The sequence below is a fragment of the Mesocricetus auratus genome, unplaced genomic scaffold (genome assembly GCF_017639785.1).
Source record: "Mesocricetus auratus isolate SY011 unplaced genomic scaffold, BCM_Maur_2.0 Super-Scaffold_100019, whole genome shotgun sequence".
Classification (NCBI taxonomy): domain Eukaryota; kingdom Metazoa; phylum Chordata; class Mammalia; order Rodentia; family Cricetidae; genus Mesocricetus; species Mesocricetus auratus.
The window spans coordinates 6557132-6584075 of NW_024429200.1; the positions used below are offsets into that span (position 1 = coordinate 6557132).

Consider the following 26944-nt stretch of genomic DNA (forward strand, 5'->3'; position numbering starts at 1 on the left):
TCTAATTCATGAATGAGTCAACAAATGCCTTTTTTCTTTTTTTCTTTCTTTCTTTCTTTTTTTTTTTTTTTTTTTTTTTGTTTTTACGAGACAGGGTTTCTCTGTATTGTTTTGGAGGCTATCGGTCCAGCCCAGCCTCGAACTCACAGAGATCAGCCTGCCTCTGCTTCCCGAGTGCTGGGATTAAAGGCGTGCGCCACCACAGCCCGGCTACCTTTTCTTTTTTGAGAAAAAAAATGAAAAATATTTTATCAAGGATAACTTCATTTTATTTCAATAAGGCATTATAATAATTTGATATTTTAATGCATAATACTAAACATGATTAGAAAAATCAAAAATCTAAAAAATACAATTCTATACTCCAGACAAAATGTCAATCTGAGCAGTGATCAACTAGGATTTCTAAGTGGTGAAAAAAAATGAAGTACGTACACACACACACACACACACACACACACACACACACACACACACACACACACACACACACTGGGGGGGGCAGGAGGAAGGCACAAGGGGACTTGGTATCACAGTGTTTTCCATGATACGGCAAAACAGACATAGGCTTCATTTCAACTTAAGAAAACTGAAGAAAGTCGTCACATGTGACCCACAAGTTCAAGTGGGTGTAACCAGCCTGAGTCCAGAGGAGAAGGAGGAGGAATGTCTCACTGCTCAGAAGCAAAGGCTGGAGAGACTGCCTGGCTGGAACCCGGCTCTGTCATCTACCAGGACACGCACTCTGCAAGGCCACCTGCCTGGCCCCTGTGTCAAGAGGGTCGGGAGAGGAAAGATGTGCAAACAGGACCAGAGGGACTCTAGCTCAAGGGCTGACTTCTGGGCAACCAGCCTGGGGTCCTCAAAATCCAGTCCCACCTCACTTAGTAATCAGAATGATGTGGTAAGAACTGTAACTTGCTGGAGGGGCGGGTGGCCGGAGGTGGGGTGAGGGTGGCACAGCCTTTAATCCCAGCACTTGGGAGACAAAGGCAGGCGGCCTGGTCTACAGAGCAAGTTCCAGGACAACCAGGTTAACAGAGAGACCCTGACTGGAAAAAACAAAACAAAAAAACCCTGTAACTTCCTTTTTAATGAAAACTATTCTTGTTGCACACATATATATCAATGCATGTGTCTACCTCAGAACCTCTACTAGAATTACCTTCTAGAACGATGGTTCTCAACCTTCCTAATGCTTCCTAATCTTCTCATGTTGTGGTGACCCCCAACTATAAAATTATTTTCATCACTGCTTCACAACCATAATTTTGCTGTTACATGTAAATATATCTGTGTTTTCCGATAGTCTTGGGTGCCCCCTATGAGTTCTCCACCCACATTTTGAGAACCACTGTTCTAGAAGGATGCATACACAACCTACTCTTACTTTCCTCTCTTGATTACTTTCTTAGATATTCTGGATAAATTTTCAAATTAAGATTGTGCTACTGAACAGAATTAGCAAAAAAACATATCCTCTAGAGGCTAGGAAACAAGAGCATAAGGATGAATGCTAAGTAAACACTAATCACTAAAGGGAAATGCTTGGTCACTTAAGATCTCACCACACTACCACACAAATGCTATGGGTGGGGTTACCTACCCAGGTTATGATGGTAGATGTCAGCTGCAGAAAAGCAATCAGTCCATCTTGCTCCTTCTGGGTGATGCCACGTGAAGGAAGGTGACGGTACTGGACACTATCTGCACTTGGCAGGTCCTTTCGGAGATGTTCATGGTAAAGCAATAAGGAATGAAAGAAATGCTCCCAGGATACAGGACTGCCACCTGCTCCCTGAATGTTTTCAACTGAAAAGAAAAGCAACAGCGTTTTCTTTCAAACACTGCCTACTCGTGGCTCAAAGGTAGAATACTGCCTACCACACTAAGAGGCGCTAGGACCAAGCACTGGCCCCACAACAACAAACGGTCTTGCTGTTTGCTTGGAGTCTAAGAATAATTTATAATGGCGTTAGTTCGCCTTTGTCTTAGCAGACAGTCAACGAGCAGTGTTCTTGCTCGGGTAAGAAGTATGCTGAACATGGTAAGGAGGGGGATGCCCACATAAAGTGACTTTGCGGCTGTTTACCTGCCTCCTACCCAGAAGTTCTGTGCTGCCACGTGACAAAATGGCTACTTCTCCCCACCAAGTAATTCACAAGAGTAGAGCCACAAATTATAATATCCCAGTATATAACAAACATTGTGGGGCAGAGCATCACAAATAAGACAAACAGGCACTGACAGAGTAGCCCATACGCTGGCTTGGGAGCCAGGCAGATCTGTTTTAATTGTGGCTTCTTCCCCCAACCTGTGACCATGGCTATACTAAAACTTAACTTGTCCAAACCTCATTTTCTTCACATCCAAAAGTGAATATAAAAATACAGTCAACAAAGCAGACACTTAGTTTCTTTTCCCTTTTAGCAGTATATCGGGTTTAACCAGACCTGAGTCTGAAAATTAGTAATAAGAAAACAAGAATTATGAGGATAAATTACAGAAATCAAATTAGCTATGCATGATGGCTTATACCTGTAACTCCAGTACTGTGAATGCTGAGGCAGGAGGATGGTGACAGGTGTAGAGCCAGTCTGGGCTTTAGAGTGATTCTAAGACAGCTTAGGCTATGGAATGAGACCCCATCTCAAAACAAAGTACACCAAAACAAAACAAGACCTCCATTTCGAGGAAACAGACTTGGTCTTATGAACCAGATGTGTTCTTAGAAAACTATACATACTGCTTCAGACTTGTTACACTTAACTGTATTTAACAAGGTAAGTGGCAAATCCCCAATCTCTGAGACCATAATCAAAGCATTACCATGCATGAAAATCACAGTGTAATTCTGTCCCTCAATTATAAGTACAATTTATACCTGTGGTAAAATCTACACAACAGTACACAAACTCAGCAGCATAAAGACAAATTTGATGTGCAGACTGCCCTTACCGTGACTACTACCATTGACTTTGAGCAGGCTAAAACAGTAGTGCGCACACTGAGGCCCATTGGCCAAGCCCTGGAGCATTTTTAAATAAGGAATATAAATAGTTGGCGGCAACAGGTCACCCATTTGTCTAACAAATTTTGACAAGACAACCTGAAATTAAGAAAAACAAAAGTTTAGAAAAAAATGTATTAGGTAATTTGGACTAACTAATAAAAACCACATAAAAACTAAATCAAACTCAGTACTATCATTTAATTCTTTGCCATTAAAAAAACTCAAAAGTAGCTGCTATTTTGTTTATGAAAAACTGTTAAAGTTGTTATTATAAATATAAGACAATTAGAGAACATCATAAACATTCAACACATTTTCTTCCAATGTCCAATCTCCACCTCAGTGTCACAACATTTAATGCTAATAATTTTAAAGATTTTTAAAAATTTTTGTACACATGCATGTCTGTGTCTGTATATATGTGCAGGTCCCCAGAGGCCAGAAGAGGCATCAGATCTCTGGATCTGAAGCTGGGAGCCATCTGACATAGGTGCAGGGAACTGAACTCTGGTTCCAGAAGAGCAGCAAGTATTCTTATCTGCTGAGCTATCACTCCAGCCCCCAACTACTCATATTTTTTAACTAGGTGAAACTAAAAACTAAGTACATTTTCAGATACCTGGAAATTATTGTGAAGTGTTAGATATAAAACAGTTTTATAATACTGTAGGAAAAAGTATCCTTATTTCTAAGAAAAATATTTAACCACTGAGGGGTAAACATCTTGCTGCAAACTGTTTACTTTAAAACATTCCTCAAGATACACTTGTAGTTGTAGATGTAGCAAATATGGCAATATATCAACTTGAAATGTGACATTCGGACACTGGAAATCCATTATAATTATTCTATTTTTCATATTAGCCTTTGGAAAGCTTTAATATATCCCTCTAGAGAACACATTTTTCTACATGGGGAAAAATCCAAAACAATAAGCCTAAGAAATGTAGTAAGAATAAAAGGAGGCGTGCATTCTAGACTCCAGGGAGGGGATAATGAATGCACAGCATGCAAACTTGTAAAAGTGAAATCCCAAATGATGAATTCTGACATGACAATATTTTCATTTATTTCTGTACATTACATTACAGAGAATACAAGACAGAAAATGGTACTTGTCTACATGTATGAAGACTCCCAGGGTGATGTCATCAATGATGACCTCTAAGTCTTCCATAATGCTTATACCTCATCTTCCCCAACCTGGTCAGAATTATGTGTACTGGTTATTGTCACTCCTATAGAGGACAACTACACCAAAAAATATCTCAAATATATAATGAGGCTTGGAACTTTTCTATCCCTAGCAATTTATCACATGTCTAGAATGAAATAAAGGACTGACTATATAAAACTCAAGATGATCTGAACTTAAATTATGGATTCAAATTTTCTTAAATATAAGTGATGCTTTCTAAATAACTTATTGCCTGTGTTCAAAACTCTTCAATGACCAAATCAGAGAATAAAGATAAAAAGCTGGGGAGAGTGGAAGGAGAAGAGGGAGCAGGAACTGGGATTGGAATGTAAAAAGTAAATTAATAAGAAAAAAATCTCAGCCGGCGTTGGTGGCGCACGCCTTTAATCCCAGCACTTGGGAGGCAGAGGCAGGCGGATCTCTGTGAGTTCGAGGCCAGCCTGGTCTACAAGAGCTAGTGCCAGGACAGCCTCCAAAGCCACAGAGAAACCCTGTCTCGAAAAACCAAAAAAGGAAAAAGAAAAAAGAAAAAAATCTCAAAAAAGTAAATAAGAAGCCGTAAAACTCACCTGGCGCTGAGGGGGTCGCTGATGAGCCACTCCCAGGTAAGAGCCCATGATCGTGGGAGTCTGTAGAGGCTCTGAGGGACACCAGTATTCTAGAGCAAGTTCCAAATGAAGAGGATTTTTTTTATAAAGTTCACCAATCTGCAGGGAATAAGCAAAAACTATGAAGAAATGTTTGCAACAAAAAAATTACAGAAATAAGAAAACATTAGTATTGAATTTTTTTGCTAAAATTTTTCAAGGTTCAAGAAAAAATAATGGAAAAGAGATTAAAAAACAAAACTCTCCAATAGAATGACTTACCAGAAGCATCAAGTGTTCCAGGTCCCTTCTAAGTGAAATGGGGGGCTCATTACCCATCTGGATACTCATGTGAATCATTCGAGCATCCTCATCTGCCCGGTTCTTCAGCTGCTTCACCTTTGTATGTATTAGACAAAGCTTAATGCAAATATCTATCTTATGCACTGGTTAATAACAAAACCAAGAAATTAGGTAACTAAGTAACACTACATACGAAAACATCACTTAAACACCTGTATATTTTAGCAACATGAAAAATACACTAGAAATTTCCCTAAAATACTAACATTATAGTATCTTGAGGATCACAGGGAGCCAGAGAGATGGTTCAATAGGTAAAGACACCTGCACCAAGCCAGCTAACCTCAAGACAGGGGAAAGAACCAACTCCTACAGGTTGCCCTGATTTCCACTCTATCCTGCCCACCACGACATGCTCATATGCATACACAACACAATAAATAGATAATAAAATGTAAAAACTAAACAGCAATCACAGAGTTTTCCACTTCACAGAAGTTGAGACATTACTAACAGTTGGGGCAGCCCATCTCTACTTATGGACTGTCCTAAATACTGCACGAAACTTCACATCCCTGGAACTACTAAGAACATATTACAGCGGGGTAGCAAGCAAAACTCATTGCCCAGCATGCTGTGAAGAACATCACACCTAAACATTAAAGCAATATGGTAAAGTATATTCTCTGACTATAAGGATTAGACTAGGAACTAGTGAAAGAGAAATAATTAGGAAGTCTAAGAATTTAAAAATTAACAAAGTCAACTCGGGGAAAATGCAAAACTGTATTAAGCCAAACCAAAAAAAAAAAAGGAAAATGCATAGCATTGAAGTATTTACCCTACAAAGAAGGTTTCAAACCAATAATCTAGAGAACATGAGGGACCTAGAGAGTGGCTCAGTGAGAAACCCTTGTATGACTGTGGCCTGTGTCTCACCCTCGCAGTACCAAAAGCAATTCAGGGAGGGGTGTGCCAGACAGCTCAGTGGGTAGGTGCTTGCTGCAAAACCTGATAACCCCAGTATGAGCCAGAACCACAAGGTGGAGAAGAGAAAAACCCACATATTCATTGGCAAACACAGATTACTAATGCTCATTAAAAAAACCAAACAAACAAAAAACCCTGTCATCCTATTATCTATTAAGTGAATTCTAGTATCCAAGAATTGTACGATTAAACTTGTTGTTTCCCTTGCCCAAGACACTGCCGGCTCTTCTGGCACAATTCCCTCAACTTCATCTTTTCAGACAGTCTTATCTTTCCAGAATCAAATACTCATGAAGGATGTTATTCAGAAGAACTACTTTAAGCCTTAACCTTTCTACAGGTTTCTTTCCCCAGACACAAAATGAAAGCACAGGCAGGCTTCTTCCTACTCCCAACTGTCCCGCTCATCTTTGTCTTCAGTGTTGCTGGAGTCCCGGCTTACCTGTTCATCCTGACTACTCTAGTCCTTCACTGAGCTAACCCTATTCTAAAGAAACCCACTGTCATTACTGCCTGTCCCTGTGAGGAGGGGCTACTGTAATCCACACTTTTCCTTATAGACAACACATCTTTCCTGCTGGATTATGGGTCTGCTACGAGGAAGACAGTGTCTTACTCATTTGGCTCTCAGTCTTTCTTTCCTTTGTCCTTTGCTCCTTAGAGTGGGGCTTAGGGGACCTAGCACTGTGCTGTACCAGCCTTATCCGTTTGCTCCACACCCAGCCCAGCACCTGGACCACAGGAGAACACAATGAATAGGTGCTGACATTACAGGTCTGAGCCACCCCTCCCGGCTATATTCATTCCCGAATCCGTATGTCACCTTACATGCATGCTCATTCATCTGCGTACCACAAATAGAAAGTCTAAGCTACCTATAAAAGGAGATTTTCCACTATGCCTCTTCCAATTCAGGTATCAAAAATACAGTAATCCCTTGAAATCCATGAAGGATTGGTTCCAATACCACCTGAGTATACCAAAACAATCTACAGATACTCACATCCTTATGCAAAAACGCAAGGAAGTTAAATACATCCTACAGACATCTTCCCATCTACTCTTTAAGCCATCTCTAGATGACTTACAATAACTAATGCAATTAATATATATATATATTATCTGTATTGTTAAGGAAACAGGAAATAGTAAAAACAAGTCTAGACAGTTTCAGGGTTTTTTGTTTTTTAGGGTTTTTTGTTTTGTTTTCTGGTTTTTTGAGACAGGGTTTCTCTGTGTAACAGCCCCTGTTGTCCTAGAACTCGCTCTGTAGACAAGGCTGGCCTCAAACTCAGAAATTCACCTGTCTCTGCTTCCCAAGTGCTGGGATTAAAGGTGTGTGCCACCACACCTGACACAGACACTTTTTTGAGCCTGAATACTTCAAGTCAAAGCTAGCTAACTCTGACAACACAGAACACATGGACATACAGAGCCAAGAGCATTAACACGGCACCCTCGGCCCTAGGTTACCTGCTGCCCAAGGCACCAGGGAATTAACAGTGATCACCTACCCACAGAGATTCTTATTAACCCACTACTGTCTGAAAATCCCATTACTTCTGCATCCTCAGTATCCAATGTTTCTTCTGGAAGACATCTTTCCAGTTACTAAGGTTTGTATCATTTCACCTCACCAACCAAACTGTACTTGTAAAGCATCACTGTCAGATCTTAGTCTGTACTGACTTTATCAGTTGCTGTCTTAAAACGCTCATCCTACACTGCTACACTTACTTTCATTGGCATAAATGCAAGGAAGTCTGTAATGAGAGTATGGGTTCTGCGAATGTAGAACTCTTCCTGACAGAAGTTTTCGGACAGCACGACAGACTCGGTGAGGAACAGGAAGACGTTATCAGCAATGGCAAGTTCGGCAATTGCTTCATCTGCTTCCGTGAACTCAGCCAGGGCTAGAAAGATTTAGAACATTAAAAAAGCAAACTGAGAAAAAAATCTTTAACTCAAATTCTATCTCATGACTGAATGCTGGTGGCTCATATTCAGACATTTTTCCAGCCTCCTAACAGGTGCTATGCACAACATGTGATTATGTATAATTGTAATGGACTCACAAACTCCAAAAACTACTGAAGAGTAGTACATCTGAAACACATGAAGGTGAGTATGGTGGTGCATGCCTTTAGTACCAGCACTCAGTAGACAGAGATGGGTGGATCTCTATGGGTTTCGGGTCAGCCTGGTCTACATAGCAAGCTGAAGGCCAGCTAGAACTACATAGTGAGACCTTGTCTCTAAAAAAACAAAACCAAAAACAAACAAACAAAAACACATGCTCTTGCCGGGCATTGGTGGAGTACGCCTTAAATCCAAGCACTCGGGAGGCAGAGGCAGGTGGATCTCTGTGAGTTCGAGGCCAGCCTGGTCTACAGAGTGAGTTCTAGGACAGCCTCCAAAACAATACAGAGAAACCCTGTCTCGAAAAACCAAAAAAAAAACAAAAACAAAAACACATGCTCTTCCTATGAGTGACCTGTTAATTAAGAGCTGGCTAATACAAACATTAACACAATAAAACAATGCAAGGGCTTTAATTCCACTGAAATCTCCTGGGTCTTACAAGAACAATGTCAAAGCCATGAGTGAAGACCAAAACGTGAACATGACTGCTGAAGCTACTGCACTAACACGGTACTCTACAATTGTAATTTAAAGACATGTGCTAGTCTACTTGGGATTTTTCAGAAGTCTGGAGGTAAGTAGCAGGAGGATCAAGCACATCCTCAACTACATGGTTTAGGGCAGCCTGGGACACATGAGATCCTGTTTAAAAAAGAAAGAACTAGAAATGTAGCAGAGCCTTCCCTCACCTAACACATGCAGAAAGTTCTAAATTCAATCATCAGCATCCCAAAAAAGAAACAAAATTGGTATGACTGCCTGTTGGAATTTTGAACTTTTAACTCTTACTATGAAGGTTAAGGGGCTCTATCACTAGATCCAAGAAAGGGAAATAACCAGCAGGGCGTTGGTGGCGCACGCCTTAAATCTAAGCACTCGGGAGGCAGAGGCAGAGGCAGGCGGATCTCTGTGAGTTCGAGGCCAGCCTGGTCTACAGAGTGAGTTCCAGGACAGCCTCCAAAACAATACAGAGAAACCCTGTCTCGATAAACAAAAAAAAAAGAAAGGGAAATAACCTATGAAGTTCTCTAAGACAGAAGATAATGCATCTCAGAACTACTTTGTAAGGTTTTTTGGTGAATATTTGGGGGCAGGGGGTTGTTTTTGAGATAGTCTATGTAATCCTGGCTGGCCTAGAATTTACTCTGTAGACTAGGCTGGCCTTGAACTCACAGAGATTCACCTTCCTCTGCCTCCTGAGTGCTGGGATTAAAGTGCTAGCATAGGACACAGTTCCTGGCTTACAAATTTTCATCAAACAAACAGAACTTGTATTTCCTCATTCTCATATTTACACCTCCTCTCTCCCTGATTTAAAATCTGACATTTGAATATAAATGCAGTTGGGGCTGGAGAGATGGCTCAGTGGCTAAGAGCACTGGCGGCTCTTCCAGAGGACCCAGGTTCCATTCCCAGCTCACACTAGAAGCCATTCCAAACTCCATGGGATTCCTGGGTCTCAAGAAACGTAAGGCACACATGTGGTATACAGATATATGCCCACAAAATCAATCTCAAAAGTTTTAAAGAAGAAAATAGAAACGTTGCTAGGTGTGGCAGCACAAAGTCAGTTATCTCAAACTTTCATTAGCTGCTGATACATCCTTTCTTATAACAAGAACACCTCCAATTTACCTGTTACATCAGGGAGCTGGGATATTCCCCTCAACGCCAGTGCCCAGGCAAGTCTAACAGTGGCCTGCAGCCCAGGAAGCTTCCAAGGCTGCGAGTCCTGGAGACGAGAATGAATTGTTGCAATGTACTGCCTCTCTGTCAACAGTGGAAGGTGGTGAATCATATCTGAAAACACAAGAATAGATCACTTCACCAAAAAGGAACAGAAATAAATTCTCACTTTTGATACACAGGAACATGTAAAAGTAAAAAAAGCATTTTCAAAAGGAATTATGACTAAGTAATATTATTATTTGATATATCAAAAATCCCTATTACTGTTAAGTATGATATACACAAAAACTAAAAGAAAAGATAACCCTAAATTTTAAGTTAACAACTTTAAATTATTTTCATAAACATAGCAGAAATTAGAAAAGAGGCTCTCACTTTTTCCTGTATATAAGATTTCTTTTTTTTTTTTTTTTTTTTTGGTTTTACGAGACAGGGTTTCTCTGTATTGTTTTGAAGGCTGTCAAGATTTCTAAAATACAAACAAATGCTTTCTAAAGATAAATTATATATTTCGCACAAAAAAAAACTATGTCAAAGATGAAATAGAGATTGTGTTGTCACTTAAGTTTTAAAAATGTGAATACGGAACAAAAAAGTGAAGTTAGGCATGTGTACTCGTGAACATATTGTTAACGATCACATAAGACAGCCATTTCAAATCTCAAAAGAAACAAACTGCACAGGAACAAAGCCAAGCATGATGGCACACACCTAAACCCTTAAACCCAGCACTTGGGAGGCAGAAGCAGGGGGTTTCTGTGAATTCAAGGCCAGGCTGGTCTACAAAAGGTTCTAAAACAGCCAGGGGTACAGAATGATCATGCCTCAAAAGAAAAAAAAAAAGGGGGCAGAACAACTACCACTAAGGCTCTTTAGGGAACAGACTCAGCACCTCATGCATGCTAAGCAATCCCTCTATAACTGAGCTCTGACCTCAGCCTTAAAATCTGCTGTCCTAAGCCAGGCAGTGATGGTGTACACCTTTAAGCCCAGTAATATGAGTTTGAGGCCAGCCTGTTCTTCAGAGTGAATTCAAGAACAGGCTCCAAAGCTACAGAGAAACCTTGTCTCAAAATACAAAACAACAACAACAACAAAAATGTGCATCGTACATTAAAAATGTTTCAAACATGCTTGAGTTACACAGACAGAAACAAAGAGGAAAATTTTAATTGTGGAAGTTAAAATATTGTCCTTCTTGAATGTTCTCTCACCAATTTAAAATTTGATTCGTGAAAATAGATGCGTTGGTGGGTGTGGTAGCACATGCCTATAATCCCAGCACTCGGAAGGCTAGAGCAGGAAGATCAAGAGTTCAAGGCAAGATGGCTCAGTGGGTGACTGTGCTTGCTGCCAAACCTGGCAACCTAAGTTTACCTCCCGGACTCATGGGGAAAGGAGAGAGACAATTAACTCTTGAAGGTAGTCTTGTCTCAGTCACTCTCTCTCTCTCTCTCTCACACACACACACACACACACACACACACACACACACACACACACACACAATAAACTACCCTGAACCACACAGTGAGACCCTAGGGAAAAGGCAGCATTAAAAGGTATAAATATAAGATGCAATACCATCTCGTTCCTCTGTGCCTTGTTCGAGAAAGCTGGTGTCAAAACAGTAAAGAAGAGCCATGAGGAGAGCCAGATTCACCGCATCCAGCGAGCCATTAGCCTCAACTGTCACTCTTTCCAAATGTCCAATAAGGAGGATGGTGTCATCTTTGCCTAATGGTGACTGGCAAGCCCAGGCAAAAAGACTTTCTGCCAGAGATTGCCTGCACTCCTTGATGAGGTCAGAAACCTACAAGTAAAAACATGACTGTGATATAAATTTTAGCAAAGTCTGCTACTACAAAATGTAGGTTAACAAAGTGTAGGTTAACAAAATAAGCTAATTTCAATCCCTGAGTGATCTGAAAATTGTTGGAATTCTGAACAAACTCTACGGTGTAAACCTCTATTCAATTCCTTAAGAAACTGTGGTGCTCAATTCCTTTCAGAAAGACCTGGATGAGGCAGAAACAGTGACACAGCAACCGGAACAACCGCAAACCAATTCCATGCACAGAGCCGTCTACACATTTAAAATGCAGGGTTTCAATAGGGATGGCTGTTCATGCCTTGAATCCCACAAGCAGGTGGATCTCTGAATTGGAGGCTAAGCTATTCTACATAGCAGGTTCTAAACCAGTCAAATACTACATAGTGGGACCCTGTTTCAAAAAACACAAAGCAAAACAAAAAAAGCAGGGGGCAGGGGAGGCAGTGGTGGCGCACACCTTTAATCCCAGCACTCGGGAGGCAGAGACAGGTGGATCTCTGAGTTCCAGGCCAGCCTGGTCTACACAGTGAGTTCCAGGAGAGCCAGAGAAACCCTAGTTCAAAATCAAAGTAAGAATCTGTTTTATGGGGCTGGAGAGATGACGCAGTGGCTAAAAGCACTGGCTGCTTTTCCAAAGGACCTGAGTTTGAGTCTCAGGATCACAGAGGCTCACACAGTTCTAGGGTTCTAGGGAGTCCACTGCCCTTCTGTGATCTCTGCAGGTACCGCATACACATAGTACACAGACATACATGCAGCCTAGACAGACAGACACACACACATGCACGCACACGTACTTGAGCGTTCGTGCATGCACAAATAAATAAATATGGGGGGGACTGGAAAGAATTCTCAGTGGTTGAGAGTACTTGCAAATGGTCCAGAGGACCCACGTTCAATTCCCAGCACCCACATGGTGGCTCACAACTATCTGCAACTTCAGTTCCAGGGGATCTGGCATCCTCACAGTAACATATATGTAGGCAAATGATCAACACACACAAGATAAGATAGATGAAACATAAAAAAGCTAACAGTGATGATGATGATGAGATGCCCGAGTGAAATGAATATTCCAACCGTTACACTTCTGTCCCAGATCTGACAAAGACCCCCATGGATTTATCCTATAGAACCCTTGCCTCTTTGCGGTGTTTCTCACTGCCCAAACCTCTATCTCTCTGTAGTTTCTCAAACTCATTATTCACATCAATCTGTGACACCAAAGTAAGGACTTTGTAAGTCAATCCTTGCTCCATCAGCTCATCTGTAAAGCGCGTTGTCATGGAAACCAGCTCTGGACTGTAATGAAAAGAAATAAACAATATTTGAACTAAAATACTGTTTTGACAGAAGTCTATTACTTCAAACAACTAGGATGAATTACAGTTTGTTCTTTTTACCCTTTCTCAGTCACTGGATTTAAATAAGCCTCTGAGTGATTTTTCACTTGCAAACAAGGCAGATTTAAACTAACTTATCACTCTGGAAAGAGCAGTGCAGCATATTACTGACCTGAGATCACAGTTTACTCAAACTGTATATACTAATTCAAATTCAAGTAATTTGACATTAACCCCTTCAGTCCCAAAAAGCAAACAGACCTGAGTTCTAATGTCCATGTCTTCCCTCGTCTAGACTGTATCAGGGTTTTCAGAGAGTTTGCAATGCACCGCTTTCCATCCCAGTATAAAAGGACAGCTACCAATCCCCTGGTGAGGCCAGGGAAATGTGGCTGCTGATGTTCTCCTAAAAAAGGAATTGATCGTTTAGTAATGAAGCTCAAATGTGTTTGAAATGAGACGCAAATCCTTACACCAAAATTGATTCAAATAAGCAGAGTCTCAGATTTAAGGGGACTCTGAGGACCTCTGCTCCCTGAATTATTCCTGGCATGGCAGACTCACAGGGCCGGCCACCCCTACATAGTAATAAGAAAAAGAACTGACCACTTTCCAAACTCTCTTCCTGATTTCCTGTGATGTGCCCACTTGTCTTCACTCATGTGAACTCCTGGATGTCTGGGTTTCCTCCTTGCAAGGCCACTCTCCTCTAATCTGCACTGCCTCCTGCCAATCCTCCCCACCTCTCCCCCAAGCCGTCAGACTGTGCTCCTTTACCCTAAATGAGGCTTTATCTGTCTTCATTTTACACAAGTCTTCCCCCAGTAGCCAGAACACCGTAGCCAGAGGGCATGTGTGTTAAATCGGCCATCTGGCTCTACCTCCAGCACTGCCAGGAAAAAAGATCAAAGTTCTGAAATTAAAACCCAAGCAGGTCAAGTCAGCACCCCTCACAAAAGGGAAAACTACCTTCTTCGTTCTCATTAGCTGATTGTCTTCAGTCAGAGTCACATGACACAGTTAAACAAGCTAAACTACGGCTCAACTAGGACGTCTGATTTTCTTTACATGGCTCTGTACACTCATTAGTGAACTGCATATTTTATGGAACTAGTGATCTTTACATCGCGGTCACAAATTGATTTTTGAGTGATCTGAGGTTACATTACATACACTTGTGCTAATCCTCCAGTAATACCTTGATGAGAATAAAATCTAAACATCTGCACTTTCCTCCACCCTCCCCTATTCACAGGCCCCAGGCCCAGGAATCTTCTTCCCTTAAACATGCATTCACTCAGACCTCTACCAGCCTTCCCCAAGAAGCCTGGGTGGCTGGCATCGACACATGACTGAGGCCTCGGGTCAAATGTCCTCACCTGGGAGGGGCCTTGACTAAGCCCACAAAGCAAAACTATCTTAATCAGCACTGATGCCTCTATGCCCAGATGCCCAGTTTACTGTCTTCCTAGTATTGTCATTAAAATTCTATAATTTTTCACCTAGTCATTCATTATCTAAAAAGCCCCTTGCAGAAGACACTCCAAAAAAAGCAGTAAATGTTGCCCCCTTACTCACTGCATGAAAGGACTTGCCTTGAGCCATGCAATTCTAGAGATACAACTTAATCTTTGCTAGTAAATTACTATGTGGAGGCCTAGCTTAAGGCAGTTCATCAACAACTGGCATCACTGAGCTTGCCCTTTAATCCAAGATAAATTAAATATTTTGAATCATTCTGTCAAATAAATGATATCTTTAAAAACAATCCGTTGGGGGGCTAGGCAGACAGCTCAGCATTTAAGAGTCCTTTCCGGCATCACAAAGTGGTTCACAATCACCATTAACTCTAGTTTCCGGTATCTAATACCCTCTTCTGGCCTCTCAGAGCTCCTGAATGAGCATGATGGATACATACACTCAGGCACACACACGCATGCATGAAATAAACAAACATTTTAAAACCCAATGGTTGAATAAAAATTCTAAGTTAGGTGTGCATACCTTCATGAGGCAATATTACATACATATCAGAGTTCCAGGTAAATGTCAACTTACCAGCAAGGAGAAGCTCAACAGCTGACAATTCCCCAATATCAAAAAGGTCACTGATGATAAAAGCTTCTTTAATGAGCTGCTCAGGGAGAAGTCTGGTTCCTTGTTGCCCCTGGATGGCAACACCCTCCGTACTGGCTTTCTGAATCTTCTCATGCTGTTGAACATTTTTCGGCTAGAATGATAAAATTATAATCAAGTAATGAATAGCATATTGGAGGCAAGGTCCTATAGGTACCCCTGGCAGAAGACTGGCTTGCATGGTAGCATATGCCTCTAATTCTAACACTTAGAGTCAGGCAAGCAGAGTCAAGAGCAGCCTGGGTAAAAACAAAAACAATAAAGTCTGGTAGCATGACAAACTAAGGTGTTTGTTATCCAATAATCTACAACTGGAGGGTACCACCTTCAACTTTTTAATCCAACACTACTTCTCAAAACTTTCCACTAAACTATAAACCCAGAGAAAACACAAACAATACTGTTCTGTTTTCTACATGTCTAAGCGACTTTTCCAGTTACATACCAGTAATTCAAATGGACATATGAATTATATTAAGTAACAAGCAATAGTATCACTTTGTAGGGTGAATCATAGATTAATAAAATGACTTTATTTCCTATAGTCTTTTGTGTGTGGTGGTAGGGCTGTAACCCATAGACAGACAGACACATGTTAGGCAAGGGTTCTAGCACCCAGCTACCTCATTAGCTCCCATTAAAGACTCCTTGACTAAGATATTCACACAAGACACAGAGAAGTCTCTGACAGGCACAAACTGGCGAGGTTTAGATCCTGAAGAACTCCCTGGATTGTTTAGTCCAGTTCCTCTCACAGACAGAAATGCCACCGAGGTAAGCAAGCCATCAAGTGGAAAAGCCAAGAAAGGAGATTCAGCTTCGCTGGTTCCCAGCTCCAAGCCAGGGCTCCTTCTACTAAGGAAAACCACAACAAAGTCAGGCCTGGTGGAACAGGCCCCCATTCCAGCTACTCAGGATCACAGGTTCAAGACCAGACTGGGCAAGTTGGCAAGACTGTTTCAAACATACAAAGATTTTTAAAAATCAAGTACAAAAAGGTCTGGTAATATACCTCAACAGTAGAATACTTTCATAGTACACACAAGGACATAAGATTTAATCTCTAGAAGTGTGTACGTGTGCGCGCACGGATTTACGCACATGTGTGCACACACAAATATAGTTTTTTAAAGCAGTAAGTCATTTCTTATAATACAATGCTGCAAATGTTAGATGATAGTACATTTACAAAAACAACCTGTCAGACAGACATGACTGCTCATGTCACGTGATAATCCCTGCATTCCAGAAGCTAAGGCAGAAGGATAAAAGCCAGCCTCAGCTACATAGAGTTCCAGGCTAGCCTTAGAAACAGAGACAACTGAGTGAGATACCACCTCAAAAAAAAAAAAAAAGGAAATTTCCCAAGAACAAGGGAAGAAGTGTGCAAAAGTGAATCCCTCTACTGCAGTCCCTTCCGACTTGAGGTCTCAAGATACATTGACTAATGATGTGTTCACTAAGAAATAATTAGTTCAGCTAACATAATATTCATTACACTACAGAGATTTAAAATTCAGAAGCGTATCTGGAAATACTTAATCAATGAAGGCTATGTGTACTAGTAGAGGCAGAATTTGTAAGACAACCAGTATTTGGGGATATACTACATTTCCTAAATCATTCTTAGATACTACACTTACCACTTAGCTAGAGATAAATTCAATAGTTAGCTCTATGAAAAATAAAAAGACAAAAATTGTTTGGGAAAGTGGCATTTTTAGAAAGCTTGAACTACCAACAGAGTTCAAGGACATCTTGACACACTGAGATTTTACTTGTCTTTTATTCTGGTGAGAGGATTCAGCATCAAAGTCTCCTGCCACCCCGCCTGGGGGTCTGCAGTCAGACCCTGGGTCCCTGCACTAAAAGGAGAGAGAGCTCCTACAAGTTTCCTCTTACCTCCACGTGTGTACCACGGCACGCTCATGCCCACATGGCACAGAATAAACAAACAAACAAATACAAACTAATGTGACTAAAAAGATCTAAAACCAAAACAGCAAATCTAAGAAGCAAAGAAGAAAATTTCCTACTGGGTTCTTGAACAGTGAGATGAAGTCAGGTTTGTGTTTCTTCAAAATCATGTCAAGAAGGTGAACAGCTTCAGGTTGTCTTCTCCAAAGAGCATTTCCGACTGTATGCCAAATGTCTTGGTAGGGTCCCCATAAACTGGCAGCTTAAAGAAAAAATAAAACCAGTGTGAAATAATCAATGTCTCTACATGTTAGTCACACTCTCCTACTTTTTAGTACACAATTAAGAAAAAGGAAGTATTAATGTCCATTTTTAATATAAAAAGTTATATACACCAGCCAAAAATAACAGTATAGTTTATTAGAATTCTTTGACAACAATATAAACTTGCTTTCTAACAAGATTTTTTAAAAAAGCAAACAGAAACTAAAATAAAATGCCAGCTGAACTTGGTTTTAGCACTTTGTAACCTCTGTGGGCTAGTTTCCTTCTTTTGTTTCTTTGTTTTTCTAGACAGGGTTTCTCTGTAGCTTTTGGAAGCTGTCCTGGAACTTGCTCTGTAGACAAAGCTGTTCTGAACTCATAGATCTCTGCCTGACTTTGCCTCAAAAGTTCAAGGATTAAAGGCATGCACCGCCACCACCCGGCTTCATTATGTATTTTACAAAATCTGATTCAGCATTGTATCTTCCTCTGCTGCAAATATAAAAACCAAGACGGTCGAAACACTCAGCCAGTCACACCAGAGTAGAGGATCTGCAGCTGACCAATCCATTCCCTAACCACTGGGTTACACCGCCTCTGTACATACTTAGCAAGTTGGAAATTTTAGAAGATGAATTAGGGATGCCAGAAATATGTGGCAAATACCATAAGTGAGGGAATCAGATTGATCTAGCCTGTCTGAACCAAACCAGACTGTTTATTCAAACTGACAGCAAGTGGAACCACAGGCAATAAGACAAACGAGCCAGGACTTGTAAGTGGGACTAGGGCATGTGGGGGACCTTGGATCAACCCACAGCACACACACAAACACAATTAGTTTAGGAGACCAATGGGAGAGCCTGGGGCCACGAGAGCGTCTTGGCGGTGGAAGACATGTTCATCATGAAAAGGCCTGGCTCACTCCCCAGGACCAGGAAGCAGGTCCAGGTCTTCTGTGTGAGATGAGGGAAACGGGGTCAACATCTCAGTCTTCCTTAGGAAGATCATCCTTCTACTTCAATCACTGCTTCTACTCCAATCCCCTATCTGCTAACCTTTTCATTAAAAGAATAGCTTTTTGTCAGCCAGATGTGGTGGTACAAACCTTTAACAAATATCAACTAAGTCAGCTGAGGCAGGAAATAGCTGGAGTCCTTGGCTGAGACATGCCTGAATAACACGTCAAGATCCCATTTCCAAACAAACTGTAACGTGTCACGTGACTCTTTACTGTGAGGAGCCTGCTAACAAAGTAACACAAGCACCCGCCAGGCGTTGGTGGCGCACGCCTTTAATCCCAGCACTCGGGAGGCAGAGGCAGGTGGATCTCTGTGAGTTCGAGGCCAGGCTGGACCGACAGCCACCCCAGGCTGGACCGACAGCCTCCAAAACAATACAGAGAAACCCTGTCTCGTAAAAAAACAAAACAAGCCGGGCGTTGGTGGCGCACGCCTTTAATCCCAGCACTTGGGAGGCAGAGGCAGGCGGATCTCTGTGAGTTCGAGACCAGCCTGGTCTACAGAGCTAGTTCCAGGACAGCCTCCAAAGCCACAGAGAAACCCTGTCTCAAAAAACCAAAACAACAACAACAAAAAAAAAAACAAAACAAAGAAAAAAAAGTAACACAAACACCATGCACACATACTGCTACCACCATCATGGTCATGCATGCTTGCCTACATGTCTTTTCTGAACTGCTAGAGGATGACCTATCCCTTGACACTGGTAACTTCCCCCATATTCTTGGCCCTCTCTTTGTAGAGGTCAAGGACAACGTAGGTTTGAGCTTTGGACTGCAGCACACACTAAACAGTTTGAGCAGCAACATGAGGCTCAAAAAGTTTCATACTACAGGTCAGGGTTGCTCAACTAGTACACTCCATATAATCACATCCCCACACACACCAAAAATAAAGGGAGGGAGGGAGGGAGGGAGGGAGGGAGGGAGGGAGGGAGGGAGGGAGGGAGGGAGGGAGGGAGGGAGGAAGGAAAGACCCACAAACACTTCTTGACTCAGCTATTCAAATAAGTGAGGTTCAACCTGTAGTTTGTGACCTAAAACCAAAATAAACAAAGCCAAACCACAAATATGCAATTAGCAGGATGGCCAATGGCATTCTAGAGTATGGATAGTAGACTAAGAAATGTTGGAAAGCCAAATTAATAAGTAGATTATGGTGGTAATGAAAGGTAAACTAAGGTAAGAACAGTAAAATATGAAAGTCCTGTAGGAGTAGAAAGGAATTAGAATTGGCAACTATTTGGGCACAGGATACAAAGGAAAAAAAAATCTCAAAACTGACTCAGGGTGGAGCTCAGTGTAGAACTCAAAGCCCTGGGTTCAATCCCTGTTATGGGGAAAAAAGTTCTAGGCAAACCAGACACAGCCTCATTACAGAGATTTCAAAAACATCTGTAATCCCAATCCTTAGAAGGCTGAGGCAGGAGAATCAAAACTTTGACCCAGATTAGGCCACATTGTAAGACAAACATGTTCATTCTCTCTCTCTCTCTCTCTCTCTCTCTCTCTCTCTCTCTCTCTCTCTCTCTCTCTCACACACACACACACACACACACACACACACACACACAAGTTCTCTCCCTTAAAATACTAGACACAGACTAGGAGGCTGGAGAAGCAGCCCAATAGCCAAATGCTTAAAGCTCTTCTGAGAAGATAAGTTCCTCCCAACATCCATCCGGGCAGCTCACACACAACAGTCTGTAATTCCAACTCCAGGGGATGCAATGCTCTCTTCTGGTCTCCATGGACACCTGCACTCCTGTGCAAACATACATATGCATACGTGTAATTGAAAAAGGTAAATATTTTAAAAGGACTTCTGAAGAACTAATAACTGTCTATATATTATACATGATTAGTGTACAAGTTCAGTAAATTACATAGAAAAGTTCTGTTTTTTCCTGTTAATGAGTCAGTCAATAACAGATCAAAAATATATGCACACAAATCACTGGTCTACTCAGTCCATGATGTATATCAACACGTCAACATATATAAGTACATAAAATTTATCTACAGTTTCCCAATTTTAGTATCTTTCTAACAAGTAACAAATGACAGGTCAAACCTCCAAATGTGTATTTTTTAATATAACTTACTCAGCTTGAGAAACACATCTATGTCTTTTAATATTTTGGGATACTTCCAACATATCACATTTACTCATTCACCATGTATGAGACACTGGTAAGTTCAGCTTAATAAGAAAACAAACTCAATTACATAAGTGGCCTAAAAGGAGACATCAGGGCAAGAGGGCTTATACTAAGGGTTTGTGACCTAGCCAGAGAGGTCAGGGAGAGAAGGACCTGGGAAATATGTCTGAGCTAATATCTGAAAAAAAAATAAGAATGCACCGATATTGTGAGGTAAGATTTGCATTCAAGGAACTAAGGATTGAGAGAGGGTTCCACAGGGGAAAAAAAGCAGGTCACACCATGAAAGACCTAAAAAGATCAAGACAGCAGGAGTACTGTATGATTATGGTCTTTATCCTGAAAGCTCACTGGTGACAGTTTAAAACATCTGCTAAACTTGGGGCTGCAGAGATGGGTCAGTGCTGCTCTTACAAAGGCTCACGACTACCCGGAGCTCCAGCTCCAGGGACTCTAATGCCCTCTTCTGGACTCCACACACAATGTAAGACACCTGCTACACTTGGTGAACTATAACACGGAGGAGGGTACGAGCAGACTAAATGCTGGCAGCACTAGGAAGTGTGGGCAGGGAGCCAGGAGTGCACACTGACAATCTCCTCCAAGGCTTGACAGAGAAGAGAAGAGGAGGATGGCACATAAACTGAGCACGACATCAAAGCAAAGGCAGGCTGCGAGCGAAAACGGAGCAAGAGGAAGCCACATAAAACAGAGACAGAGGAAGATTTACCACGGCAAGGTCGCAGAGGAAGCAGTGTGGGAAGTTTCTAGATTGTCAGACAGGAGAGTGAGAAGATGCCCACTGGCTTTCTTTCTCTAGGTCCACTGGAGGGTAGAGGTTTGAGAAGTGAATTAAGCACGGGTGACCAGGCTGTCTAGCAGTGTTGGTGGCTGCTTACAAGCCTGGGAATGTACCTACTCGGTGGGCATGACAGGTCACAACAGTGTGAGCCCTGCAGTTACACCCAAGACAGGTATAAAACTCTACAGCCATTAACCACCCTCTTCTCCTTCCACACTATTTAAGATGTTGTGACGGCAGAAATAACAGAAAACATGGCAAGCAATAGCAACTTAACTATTCTTATGAACAGCAGCATTCAGCTTATTCACACAGTTGTTACAACATAGGGTTGCCTTTTTTAATCCCGCTACGGCAGGCCTGGAGGTTCATGTCTATAACCAATAAGCACACAGCACATGGGGGACTGAGGGAGGGAATGTTATGTTTTAAGGCTATTCTGAGCTACACAGTTAATTCCAGGCCAGCCCAGGCTACATCATAAGATTATCGCCCAACACACACATTTTTTTAAAAATCTGAAACTTTACACTCACTAAATATACTATCATCTCTCACTTTTCTAGCCCCTGACAACTGCTATTCTAATACTACTTTTTGTTGGTGTTTTCTTTTTACCGTAGCTACACTTGATAAGTGTAGTTGTTTTGTTGTTGTTCGTGCTTGTGGTGCATTTCACTTAATGTCCTCAAAGGTCTTGCATGTATCATGTGACAGGATTCTTTTTAATACTGAATGAGTCCTTTATGTGCACATCTTGTCTTGTTAATCCATCCATTTGCTCATCATCCATTCACCTATGGATGCTTAAGCTCTTCCCGAAGATGACAAATAACAAGAAAATAACTCTCTTGACTCCTGGCTTTTTTAAATGCTTTCTTTTCTTGCTGCCAATTAAAGCTCTCCTGTACAACGTGTACTCCTGGGAGCTACTGACAACTGCTTCTTTCCCTCAATGGTGTGTGTTAGAGTATGTGCTAAAAATGCATGTAACACAGCTACCACATGGAAGCCGTGCCTTAAAAAAATAATTTAGTAATATATTGCCGGGCGGTGGTGGCGCACGCCTTTAATCCCAGCACTCGGGAGGCAGAGGCAGGCGGATCTCTGTGAGTTCGAGGCCGGGCTGGACCGATAGCCTCCAAAACAATACAGAGAAACCCTGTCTCGTAAAAACAAAAAAGAAAAAAAATTAGTAGTATATTATTTATCTACCTGTGGGGGCAAGCATGATGTGATGTCACATTTCAATGCAGTTGTGCTTAAAACCATTAGCTGTTTAATTTGAAGAAATAAACCAATGGGAGTCTTTGTTTCAAAAATGAAACCTGAGCTATTTCACTGCACTACCCCGTGGGGCATAAAGGGATTAAATGAGATTTAAAGCAAGTCTTAACACTTGTCCCAGCGCTGAGGCATATATACTACGTATTTAATAAACGGGAAGTTTCACGTGTACAGTGCAATTTACCATACCACTTCTGACGGTTTAATGTGCAAGACCCAAACTTGGGCACTTTTTAGAACTACTGGCAATGTGGCAAGAACCGGTAGCAAACCGGTTCAGAAGCAGAACGCTCAAGGGTCCTCCTGAACAACACTGTCCGCGTTCGCTAGACCGACTGTTAATGGGGCCCGGGAACCGAGTGTCTAAATCTGTTTTCGGAGTGCCACGGCTCATACGAAGTGTTTGACATCTACGTCCTCCCCGCTAATGACCAAGCCAACAACGTGTTGCGGTACTGTGACAAGTCAAAAAAGAAATCCATCCCGTCTCTCAAGCATCCCCGGAGGATCCAACCACTGAGAGGCGTCCCTCCCCAACCTTTCCCAGCGTTCCATCACCACCGCGCTCGGCGGTTACGGAGGTGCAGGCGGGGGACGACAGCCGCCGAGTCGGGAGGCCTCAGCCGAAGCCCCTCGGTGCCCGTACCCCGCCCCCGCCCTTAGCCGGGCACCTCCAGTGCCGGTCCCCGCCCTGTGACCGGCCCCGCCGCCTGCTCTGGGAGGCGAACTCCCCTTCCAGCCTGGGCCCGGCCTCCCGGCCTCCCGGCCTCCCGGCCTCCCTGCCTCCGGGAGACTGGCGCGGTCCCCGGGCGGGGAAGCTGGGTTGCGCGGCGCACACGACGGCTGCGAGGCGGCAAGAAGGCGGCTCCGGGGCCCGCGCGCCCCACTCACCCCGGGCCCGCCGCTCCGCCTCCGCCAGGGACACACTCCTCCAGAGGAAGGCAGCCGCGCCGCGCGCCATTCAAACCGCGGGGCCGCAGGCCGGGAGCCGGCGTCGCGCAGGGTCTCGGGGCCCGCACGCACGCACGCACGCACTCCCAAGAGCCTCGCCGCGCGGGCGCCCCCCGCCCCTCCCCCCCAGGACAGGCCCCGCCCTTGCCCCGTGGGCCCCTGTGAGCGCCCGTGGACGCCCCACGGCCCCGGCGCGCTCGCTCACCAGAATTTACCGCCAACAGCGCCGCCATCTTGGAGGAGGACTGCCGGAGCGCTCAGGCCGCAGGGAGGACCCCACCCCGGGCCGCAGGGCCTGTCCGCGGTGGCGCCTGAACAGAATGGCGTCCCGAGGTCGCCTGAGGACAGCGTGCGAGGCTCGAGCGGGGGACCGGGGACAGGGGTTACGCAAGACTCCAGGCTCTGCTCCGGCCCACGGTCACGGATTCTCACGACCACCATTGCGGTTCAAATAAGGCGAGGACGGCCTGTTCCGAGACTCGCCGTGCAGTGCATCCTGGGACCTGTAGTTTACCTCTGGGGAGACCTACCGTTGTCTAGTGTGAAAAGCATAGCAGATAATGGAATAGTAGGAAAGAAGAAAAGTTCTTCAAAAGACACCCACTTACGGTTTTATAAAATTCTTAGAGACAAGTCACTGCCTTCGTTTCAATTTCGATTTTATTGGAATATCTTCCTTACCTTGAGGGAGCAGAACGAAGTGAGTCTAGGGTATTATGGCATTTCTATTTGGTAAGTATACTGTGTAGACGTAGTCACATCGTATTATGGAATGTTCAGACACCTACAAAACCTGAACACTATCTGCCCGATTTCAAAAATGTCATCTATTTGGTTCCAGGTCCCCAACATTAAACACCAAGTGTTTTTCTACCTAAGCAACCAAAATTACTAAACTCACTTGCTAAATTTTAGTTTGCTAACTTACATGCTTTCGCGTGCGTTTATTTTTACAGTACCAAGGACTAAACCTAGGGCTAACTCATGTTGATCAAGTACTCTGGCACTGAGATATTATGCAAAGCCTTTTTCTTTGTAGACCTGGCTGACCTCGAACTCACAGAGATCTTCCTGTCTCTGACTCCCGAGTGCTGGGATTAAAGACGTGCGCCACCACTGCCCAGCTCTAAGTGAACTTTAAATGACCCAGGAGTCATTTTTACCCAGGTTACAGCGGGAGCACTCTTCCTGCTGTTGGCTCATCGGGGCGTTTCTGATTGGTCGCGATCATAATTTCTTATATGCATGAAGTATTGTGGCTTGACTGGTGCAAACACCCCTACTTACTGCGCACCCTTTCTGGGTATACAAGCCGGCTGTTTGGCTCTCTTTTCAAGTCAGCTGGGAAACACCCTCTTTGTACTGACCCTTGCTGTTGCATCCTTAAGACCATGAAAGGTCCTCTCTCAAAAAGTAAAAAAATATATTTTTTGATCTGTAAGGTTAGGACAGCATGCTGAGCTGGTAACAGGAGAGTTGAGGAGGCGGCAGATCAGTCAAAGAAGCCAAGGTGACAGGGAAAGGCAATGGCAGCAAATACAGCATTGTTTTTACTTTTATCACAGCAACAGGAAAACAAACTTGAGACGGAGGGTAAAGGCAGAGCCATAAATCTCGAACCAGAGTACTTTGAGTAGGTCTCTAACGTCAAAAGTCAGGAGCCATAGGCCTCTGCTTCCGGGTCCTAGAGCTGTAAGCCTCTGGGCCTTCCTCTCGGCATCCTAGGCCTTGGGTCCTCCAGGATGGCAAGACTCTCATACGGAAAGAACTTTGCCTGGCCCACTTGTGATTTCTATCTGGGAACAAGACTGTTGCCCAGGTGTAATGTCATTCTTAACCTTAAAATGCCAAAGCCAGAAACATAAGAGTCTGTCTCTAAGTTTCCTTCAGTTGTCAGCACTTGGCCATTTCTACCTTACAAACATTTCGGGAGCCCTCTTTCTATTTGCTCCTATGTCATTCTTCTCCACAGATCCCATCTTCAACTTGATACCTTGCAGCATTTGAAGTAGTCTTCCTGATTTCCATCTCATTCCCCCTCGAAGACTCCCAAAGTGCTTTTCAAATCTATGGATGTCACATTTTGTCCTCATTGATATTTTATTCCTTAGTACTGTCATTTGAAAATGTCTTGGCAAGTTCCTGACAGGTCTGGTACAATCTCCTTCTTCAACCTCCCACCCGCTTTCTAGTGTCTTTTACTCTGAGCATGGTGGACAGCCTCTTGGGACAACATAATTTATTGGCTCATGTACCAGAGCCCTTGCAGCAGCCCTATTGTCTGAATTGCCCTCTGAGTTCTTTCCCTCTGAGAAGCACCCACAAACGTGTCCTCCAATCACAGCACTTCTCCAAGTCAAACGGTCTAGTGGAAACTGCATGATGTCATCCTCAATTCCTCCTTACTATCAGAGCTGACTTGGGGGCTTCTCTCCCCGTTACCCTATTTTACCTATCTACGTGATAGTCCTATGTCCCATGACACTTATCCTCCCACTAAAACTATTAGCTTATTGTAGTCAATGGTATTAAAAGGCTCCCACTGAGTCCCACTTGCCCTGGAACACTGACAATCTTGTAGTGGAGAAGGAAGTACATGTTTTACCTTAGAGTCCCTGCCCCCAGGGACTGACGGTCACAATGCAGCAAACCCGTCTTGTGAAAAGGCAACTTCCCTTAAGGCAGACCCTCAGACCCCATCCTTATGTCCCCAGTCACTCCTACTTATTCACAATTCATCTTCCATACTATAGCCAGCCCCTTCCTAAAACTCTTCCTCTTCTCCTTATTGCCACCTCTTCTTTCTCTCTGAATGTTTGTTGATTAGATCTTTGCAGAGCATCCCTTCTTCATCGTGTTACTCTTCTTTGGCCTTGAAGCCTCAACTAAGGTATTATCTTCCCTCACTCCATTCCTAGCCCAGGCTGGGTTAAAATGCCCTGCTGTGCTCTCCTGCCATGTACTATACTTTTTTGCAACTTCTTCCTTCTGAACAGAAATATACACACAGAGAAGTGCCCCGTGAATAATGAATAAAAGTTTCTGTCGGATGAGTAAGGCTGAGCAAAGAAGGTTGCTATCATTCACCTTGTTATCACTGAGTCTCTCTACGTAGCCCTGGCTGTCCTGGAACTCACTATGTAAACCAGGCTGGCCTCAAACTCATGAAGATCCAACTGACTCTGGCTCTGGGTGCTGGGACTAAAGGAGAGTTCCATCCCTCCTGGTCTCATCCCCCGAAGCTCATGTGTTGGCAACTTATTCCCAGTGCAGCAAGGTTCAGAAAGTGGAGTCTTTGGGAGTGA

At 43.1% G+C, this 26944-nt stretch overlaps 1 protein-coding gene across 6 annotated transcripts in view; it reads right to left on the reverse strand.

Annotated features, from left to right (window-relative positions):
* Nucleotides 1-24059, reverse strand: part of Nup205 (nucleoporin 205) — a 66228-nt gene extending 42169 nt beyond the window's left edge. For 2 of the 6 annotated variants that reach the window (XM_021234296.2, XM_021234295.2), the window contains exons 1-12: nucleotides 23580-23706; nucleotides 17272-17414; nucleotides 15158-15329; nucleotides 13361-13505; nucleotides 12899-13058; nucleotides 11507-11735; nucleotides 9869-10033; nucleotides 7829-8004; nucleotides 5081-5197; nucleotides 4781-4918; nucleotides 2959-3109; nucleotides 1607-1812 (exon numbers count right to left, since the gene is read on the reverse strand). In XM_021234296.2, coding sequence (XP_021089955.1) covers nucleotides 1607-1812; nucleotides 2959-3109; nucleotides 4781-4918; nucleotides 5081-5197; nucleotides 7829-8004; nucleotides 9869-10033; nucleotides 11507-11735; nucleotides 12899-13058; nucleotides 13361-13505; nucleotides 15158-15329; nucleotides 17272-17414; nucleotides 23580-23649 — 1872 coding nt within the window. In that variant the 5' untranslated portion in view covers nucleotides 23650-23706. Of the gene's footprint in view, nucleotides 1-1606; nucleotides 1813-2958; nucleotides 3110-4780; nucleotides 4919-5080; nucleotides 5198-7828; nucleotides 8005-9868; nucleotides 10034-11506; nucleotides 11736-12898; nucleotides 13059-13360; nucleotides 13506-15157; nucleotides 15330-17271; nucleotides 17415-23579; nucleotides 23708-23844 lie in introns of those variants that run through there. The other 4 variants (XM_005082399.4, XM_013122259.3, XM_005082398.4 and 1 more) reach the window with 4 other exon arrangements.
* Nucleotides 24060-26944: the final 2885 nt, after the last annotated feature.